The 8,129-nt window shown below is 41.3% G+C and overlaps 1 protein-coding gene across 2 annotated transcripts; it reads left to right on the top strand.

The window, feature by feature from the left end:
- Positions 1-1,572: 1,572 nt before the first annotated feature.
- On the top strand, positions 1,573-6,011 carry arf3a (ADP-ribosylation factor 3a). Of its 2 annotated transcripts, none has more exons than XM_010747667.3 (5): positions 1,573-1,644; positions 2,699-2,881; positions 2,966-3,076; positions 3,399-3,523; positions 3,612-6,011. In XM_010747667.3, the coding sequence occupies exons 2-5, from the start codon at positions 2,734-2,736 to the stop codon at positions 3,771-3,773; spliced, it is 546 nt and encodes a 181-aa protein (XP_010745969.1). In that variant the 5' UTR covers positions 1,573-1,644; positions 2,699-2,733; the 3' UTR covers positions 3,774-6,011. The 2 variants fall into 2 exon arrangements, with proteins under 2 accessions (XP_010745969.1, XP_010745977.1); XM_010747675.3 differs by having other exon boundaries at positions 1,602-1,644; positions 2,710-2,881.
- The last annotated feature ends 2,118 nt before the right edge of the window (positions 6,012-8,129 follow it).

Raw genomic sequence — 8,129 nt, 5'->3', positions numbered from 1 at the left:
GGACGGCCTGGGATTGCTTTCGCTCCCTCTCTGTGCTCTTTTGCTCTCTTTCCCATTCTCCCCCTCATCGCTGCCGACATAGACACATGCATAGCAACACATTGACTGCCCCCCAAGTAATGACAACCAGACTGGGCTGAAATTAAAGAGAGGGAGGCAGAGAGAGGAAGTTAGGAGAGATAAAAGTTACCCACTTTGATTGACAGGATGATTATATGTATAAAGTAAGGCGATTTAGTGTGTTTAGTTGGATATAAAGATAGGGAGATAGATCCTTAATGTACGTACGGCGGAGATGCAGAAGCAAAGGACAAATGGGGTATGGAGAAGGGGGTGAATAAAGTGTACTCTGTATAAATACATGCCTCAAAACATCTGCTTCTCAACTCCCCTTTCATTTTTGATGTGGGACAGGCAGAGAAGGAGAGCGGGAGAGAAAACACAAGGAGCCAGCTACCCAGAACATCAAAGCCCCTGCCCTGTATACGCAGGCCCTCATTAGTTCAGCTAGCAGAACCAACGAGACTTGTGATTGTGTTTGCTGGGGTGCACGCTGGCAGACACTTCAGAGGAAAGTCTCCTTTAAGTCATAACTCCCCACCCCACCTCTCCTTGCCACCACCCGAGCCCGCTGTAACCCCCCTGTAACCCTCATGAAAACTCCCCGCGCACACAAACTCAGCAGGCTCCCCCACCATCCACTCCACCCCATAATCTGGTCTGCAGCTGCAAACATCTGCTCCCCTTTTTTTTATTCCTCTGCCTTCACCACTGGATTGATAAACACTTCTATCACAGGACCACTGACTGACACACAACAGAGAGGAAAGAGGGAGGCAGATGTTGGATTCACCTGTGGCTGTGGGGCTGGTTTGGGGCATGTCATGTAATCACTCTGGGGGTTGTTGTCTTTTATGGTTCATGGGTTAAACCCACACTGAGGAGTTCCTTCCTAATTCCTATATGCATTGTCACCTGCAAAACCCACATAAATGTACAACATTGTCTGTACTCGGTATCAGTAACCTGCTATAATATTGATTCATTCTATGTTTTTCTTCTTTTGCCTCCTGTCACCTCATTATTTGTGACACACAGAAGGCTGCTGCCAGGAAGTATCACTTGGCATCCTGTTACAGTCGGGCCATTTACTTATTCATTACGATGATTCCTGTTTTAATTATTCAAGCATGTTTGCCTACAGACGCTCTGCTACATTTCATATTGGTTTTTGTTGTTTTGGTATTCCGCTGCAGCAGCAGCAACAACAACAACACAGAAATAACATTTAAACACATGCAACATCAAGATTATTGTGTGTGTGTGTGTGTGTGTGTGAGTGTGAATCATGTCTTGAAAGTTGGACACTTTATTTGATTTTTTAAATTAAGAGAATCATATTATTTTTCATATTTTATAAAGGCATAATTAAATTACAGTTGCCCTCCGGCAGTGCTCCTGGCTTCTTCTAACAAGTCATGATGACAAATGTGTGAGGTGTTCTTGAGACTCTCTAAATCTCACGAGAACTCGCATTATCACATCCACTGCTCATCGCGAGACTAACCTCCCCCTCCCCTCACCCCCCCCTCCGGTCCCCTTTGCCTGACTCCAGCTGGTATCCTTCTTCCTGCCGATAGACGGGTAAGTGTGAACGAGATGCAAATGGTGAAAAAATGTCCAAAGATGTGTGCGAGTAATAAAAGGCGGAGCGCAGGAGGATGTTAGTGTTTGTGTTTTGACGCCTTGTAAAGCTTCGTGGTGAATGAACCTCCGTTAACCGACGACATCAGGCCGCTTGTCGTGACTGTACGAGCGGATTACAGCACACAAATTGACCCGGAGAATTTCTCTCTCTCTCCCTCTCTCCTCCGATACTGAAGAGCTTGATATTGTTAGGCGAATAATTCACATTTCACGCTTTATAAATACGTATTGTGGCCCTCATTTAAATGCATCGCCCGCTTGGACTGCAGCATCAGCTCGCGTTATGACAGATGTACATGGATGTGCGGCCACTGCAGCTGTAGCGTAGCAGCTATAGCTTGTGCATTTGATATAACTGTATTTAAATGAATGGATATGTTGTAGCCAAACTGTGACAGCGTCAGTTTCACTCTCTTAAGATGATCGAATATACAAAAGCTTTCTGGAGAAAAATGAGGATGCTTTGACTGCAGCACAGCAGGCTGCTTGCTGTTTTTTTTATTTTTTTTGGTATATTCCTATTAACACCAAACGCACCTCAGGTGGAAAATGTTGACAGCAGAGTTTGGCCTGTTAAAGGGGCCATACCAAGAAAGCCTCTCACCTATAAGCTGTGTGCACCATCCACTCATGTGCCATGAATTTATTGTTACACTAGCATTCCAGCAAACACTATAAAAGGTGGTTTACTCCGCACCACATGAAAGCTGATCCACATAACCGAGATCCAGCATGGCAGGCCGGTTTCCCCAGCGAGCTGTCAAAGTATAAAGCAACATCTCTGAGTCAGGTCAGCCACCTGCCGAGGTGTGAACTGCGCTTTTACTGGCTCTCCTCTGTGGTGGCTTCCAGCCATAACGAGGTGGTAATGTTAAGAGTTGCTTTTTGAATAGCTACCGTGTGTTTTTAACTTTCTGCATGGTGTTTACTTCATGATTTGTTTTGGCTGCTGTCTTGCTATGTACGGTCTCTTCAGTATCATGTGTGACAGTTCTGTTGCAGTTGAGGTGAGAGCCACCGGTCATCATGGGAAACATCTTTGGCAACCTATTGAAGAGCCTCATAGGCAAGAAGGAGATGAGGATCCTCATGGTGGGTCTGGACGCTGCTGGAAAAACCACAATCCTCTACAAACTGAAGCTGGGGGAGATTGTTACCACCATCCCCACAATCGGTGCGTGAGGAGAGAAGCATTTAGTAAAACAACCAGTCACTGAGTTTGTCTGGCTTAACTCATCTTGATTTGCTTTATATTCAGGTTTCAATGTGGAGACAGTTGAGTACAAGAACATCAGCTTTACCGTGTGGGATGTGGGTGGCCAGGACAAGATCCGTCCTCTTTGGAGGCACTACTTCCAGAACACTCAGGGTACGTCAGTCCAGCAGCCTCTTAGATGATACACCGGCTGGTCATGTTGGAGTTAACAAGGCCGCTCAGTCCTGTGGCAGATCCTGTGGCAGATCCTGCAGCGCTCCGCTCGCCCCCAGCACACTTTCGATGAAGTCATTTGCATACAGCCTCCAACTGTTTCAAATTATGATCTAAATTACTCATGTTGAAAGCATTGACAGTGTATAAATGTGGTTTAGCTATATAAAATTGGAATGAAATTGATTTTGGCATTCTAGAGCTGATGCTTTTGTTTTGTTTGACCCTTTAAAGAGACACAAGCTGTTATCTCTCTCCGCAGGTTTGATCTTTGTGGTCGACAGCAATGACCGTGAGCGGGTGAACGAAGCTCGGGAGGAGCTGATGAGGATGCTGGCTGAGGATGAGCTGCGGGATGCTGTTCTTCTCGTCTTTGCCAATAAACAGGTATCAACGTCCACGTGTCTCTCCATTTGTAGTCCCTACTTTATGCTGACACCTCCTTATTAACACACCTGATGTGATTTTCATTCAGGACTTACCCAATGCCATGAACGCTGCAGAGATCACAGACAAGCTAGGCCTGCACTCCCTACGCCACCGCAACTGGTACATTCAGGCCACCTGTGCCACCAGTGGAGACGGTCTCTACGAGGGCCTGGACTGGCTGGCCAATCAGCTGAAGAACAAAAAGTGATGAGTACAGCCAGTAGCGTGGGGAAGAGCCTGGGTGCCAGCTCCAGGTAGTGGTTATAAGGGATCCATTGTGTTCACATGGAGAGGCAGTGCTGAAAAGCTCCCAGGGGGTGACTCTCAATGGCTTTCTCCCCCCAAAATACTTTCATTTCATCTCTTTATTCTGATCAATTTAATTTGTTTGGATCTGCGGTGAGCGTTTTTAAGTATTTACAAACCAATGGTGTCGAAGTTGACCTAAATTACTTACATTCTTACAAGCTGAATACATAAATATTGAGATGTTATAGTATAACTGTAAAGGCATATGTATTTCCCCCTCTACTTTGGAGTCTCTATAACCCATCACCTTTTAAATTAGTTTGTATTAAAGTGATGATGGCAGAGCAGCCTTCCCTCAGATACTTTAAACTTAATGTAAATTATAAAGAATGTCATAATAGTATAGTGGGAGTACTACTACTATCTCAGAATACTATCACGTTGTTAAAACAGTATACTCATACAGGCTCAGATGTAAAGTTTTTGTCCATACCAATGTTTTACCACCACCAAATAATGCAGTTCAAAGTTTATTTATTTATAAATGTTTTAGATTTTATTTACATATATATATATATATATATAGTTTTATTTACTTTATTGAACAAACATTCACTGGATGTTCTTAAACAATCATTTTTTGTCAGCATTTATTTATTTATTTATTTATTTTACTGTTTTATTTTAAGTGCATCACATGGTTTCTCCCTTTATTGACATGTGCATTCACTGCTAAGGCAGCTGTTTGAAAAAAGAAGCCCCCAGTATCACTGTACGTATATTACCGCTTCCCAATCTGCATGGAGATATCCCAGTACTGGCTCTTGGGCTTGATGAGAGCTGTGAACTACCGCAGGCCGCTGCTGTAAATAAAGATTTGTTCTTAGTCGACTTGCCTGGCTCAATAAGGGTTAAAACAATTTGTCTGGCGTCAGTGAGGTGTGATAGCTGAACTGATACAGATGACAGAACAGGCACACTGTACCAGCTCAGTGGCTTAGAAAAAAACATAATGCTGCTATTGGCCTGCCCCGTGGAGAGTGATGCAGCAGAGCATGTGATTGGCAATATCAGAGAGCTTACATAGTTTTGAATGTTTATTTTTTTAAGTTAGTTTGTGCGAGCAGTTGCACTATATCTGTCAACTCACATCGCTTGGCGTCCTAATTTATCCATCCCTAATTGGCATGACATTATACATGCTTCTTGTGTTTACCATATCTCCATGTTGCACAAAATAACTCTTGATGCGTTATTGTTGTACAAAATGTAATGTCTGTTTATTTTTCAATGGGGTATTTAATTTATTTTGGATCCAAAAGCAAGTGTTGATTTTAGTGTTGTTGTTTTTTTTTCTTTTTTTTCTTAATTTGCTAACAAGCAGACAGTGATTCACACGAATCACATAATTTGAAAAAATAGGAGAGAGGATGATAGTAATACTGCATCATAAGGCATGTTAATAATGTACAAGATCTGTAATAAAAGTGAATTATAATAGCCTGTTTTCTCAGACTATATGTTAGTCTAAATTAATACTGCTGGTTGGAACAATGCTGTACTGATAAATGTTATGGATTTAGTGTAAAGTTTACCGAACAACCTTCTAATATGCAAAAGCATGCTTTTCTATGTCAGCGCAACTGTATATATGTTTATGTAACAAGAAAAGTATACCATGGTACTTGCGGTCAAATTGAAAGTGTTGTTGATACACCTGTAGATATTGGGGTCAGTGTGTTGGCAGATATGTATAACTGACAGCAGCTTGTGTGTGTGATGTGCCCTCTATTACATTCAGTTTGGTGTGATTTGTTTTTGTGGCCTTATATTGCCAGTGGTTAAGTTCTCTTTGATAACAGGTTTGTATGTAGGAATGTCCAACATTCAAGTATCTCACCTTACGATCTGTAACACTGCTGCACTCACAGTTCTGTTGTGGCTAAACGTCCTTCTTTCACTCACTATTGGCAGACTTTTAACTTGGGGAAAAAATAATGAAGAAAAGCAAAGACTGCAGAACATTCCAACTGATTCTTCAAAAAGGAACAAACTGAAAATGGATTTAATTAATTCAGAGGAATTATTATTAACAAGAGGAGGAAATGAAAACAACACAAACTGGTGCAAATGTGTTAAATGATTTACTGATTCCTGGCACTACATCAATCAATCAATAAAATGACCAAAACATAAATTTGCTTGCCTTACTCATTTTCCATCTTGTTAGCACACACACTTTGGTCCTTATTGTGCTTATTTATCTGTGATCTCATTCTTGTGATTGAATAATAATTTATGTCTGACTTTGATTTTCAACAAAAAAAATTCAATCATCTAGTTCAAAATTCTTAAAATTAAATCCACATTTAATGCAACTGGATCATGATTGGCTTCCAGACTACACTGTAAAAAATCAAACCATGACATTAAAAGTAAAATATGTCATTAAATATTACAGTGTTTTACTGTACAATTAATAGTATGAAACACTACTATATTTACCTTAAAATGTATAAATAAAGGTTTTGCAACATTTCATGGCATATTTTACATTCTTTTACTCTCATATGATTTGGCAGTTTTTTACCCTAAAATCTACAGATATTTTAAAATTTGGAATAAAACACCAACCTTAAATGTGAAATCAACAGTGCTAACATCCTTTTACCATAATATTAGTTATACCGTATTTATTAAACAACAGTTTACAGTACAGCTGTAACAAACTCATGCTTTTACATACATGAACTTTCTTCCTTCAGCCGATGGATGCGAACAGCCTTCTAATGTCAAATTCTGCTTTCACGATTCATTTGAACTCATTGTATCTTTTGCCAATTAAGACTAAAGCTAGATTAATTAACGGCACATATTACAAGCCTGATTATTGAGCATTTACTGGTAGACATGGTCAGGGAAAGAGCAGGTCAAATAGGTGGGAAGGACATGGATCTTTCTCTTTTGGCCTTTCTTTAACTGCTGCCATCAAGAGAAGTTTGGCACAATCAGGTAGTTTCCCTGTGGAATTGCTGCCCTCCGCAGAGACTCATTTTGTCTGAGCCAATCAGAGGTCCATGTAGAGGAGAGTGCCGCTGTGTCTCCAGGGGTGTGACAGCAGTATGTGGGTCAGAGCTGCTCCCGGGGCCACCAGCCCCCAGGGCCCCCTGCAGGACAGCTACAATAGTAGCCCCAGGGCGGATGCCATAGCTGGGATTCCCACCCGTAACCGGGACGCCTTCACCCAGGGCACAGACACACTGGCAGCAGCCCCACAATCAATTCATCAATCTCTGAAGGGAGTGGCAACTGCAAAAGGCCACAGCAGTCACCCCCACAGCTTGCCTTTGGAAGGGACAGGGCCACCAGGGCTGACACTGAGGCTGACACCATGGTGGCGTTGTGAAACTGCCAGACTCTGCAGAAACCGTGGAATCATCAGGCCTTCATGGAGACCACTTTTCTTCACTATATAAATAATCACCAATAGTTTATTTGTTTGGTATCACTATAGTTATTTGCTTTACACTGATGAAACATTCGCACTGACTGCTGTTTATGTGTTTAACTACATGACTGACTCAAGTTGTGAAATTTTCTTCCAACTTTACTGAGTAATGTTGCTCTGTAAAGTTTTCCATCATTCAACAGGCAAGTGGACAAATCTCAAACGATCATTTTTTATTACAACAGATTAGAGATTGTACCAAAAGTTGTGAGTTAAAGAATAATGATGTAAAAAAAAATGTGTAGGTGCAAACACTGGCTGAGAATCCACCTCCCACAGTGCCTTGCAGCAGCTCTGATATGAGAGCACCAATCCTCAGACTCTGTCTCCTCCTGCTGGGCAGAAAACTGCTGGTGGAGGGCAGTTATAACTTCAACTTCATAGCCCAAGCTGATGTACTAATAATTAATGTGTAATTACAATAAAAATACTTTATTTTTGGCATTTTTTGACACTTTTTATACTTTGTTTTTATCAGAGAACACATCAGATAGATTTAGAGGTGAGCATTACAATCACATTTTCACTGATGTTTGATAATAACGTTGATTATATATAATATATATATATAGTCCCCCTATGAGTCCAGTTTCCAAATAGGGGTACTTCCAAACAAGCAGCAACTGTTCATCTATCTCTTTCTCATATAAAATAAGATTAACAGTACATCTGTCAGAGGCAATTACTGATGTCCATCTATTAATGAGTCGTCCCTCTTTTCATTCACAGCTTCATGTTCAGGAATCTTGCCTTTCTCGGAGGCCATTTTCTCAAATTAAGCATGTTCTTGTTTTGGGTTCAGAAGTC

The sequence above is a fragment of the Larimichthys crocea genome, chromosome XV, assembly GCF_000972845.2.
Source record: "Larimichthys crocea isolate SSNF chromosome XV, L_crocea_2.0, whole genome shotgun sequence".
Classification (NCBI taxonomy): Eukaryota; Metazoa; Chordata; class Actinopteri; family Sciaenidae; genus Larimichthys; species Larimichthys crocea.
This window is presented reverse-complemented; position numbering and strand designations above follow the sequence as displayed.

What these genes read in the sequence shown, in the direction of transcription:
- arf3a (XM_010747667.3), top strand. Translation starts at nt 2,734, where the DNA reads ATGGGAAACATCTTTGGCAACCTATTGAAGAGCCTCATAGGCAAGAAG. An exon ending in TACCACCATCCCCACAATCG is followed by an intron (nt 2,882 to 2,965) that starts GTGCGTGAGGAG and finishes CTTTATATTCAG; the next exon opens with GTTTCAATGTGGAGACAGTT. An exon ending in CTACTTCCAGAACACTCAGG is followed by an intron (nt 3,077 to 3,398) that starts GTACGTCAGTCC and finishes CTCTCTCCGCAG; the next exon opens with GTTTGATCTTTGTGGTCGAC.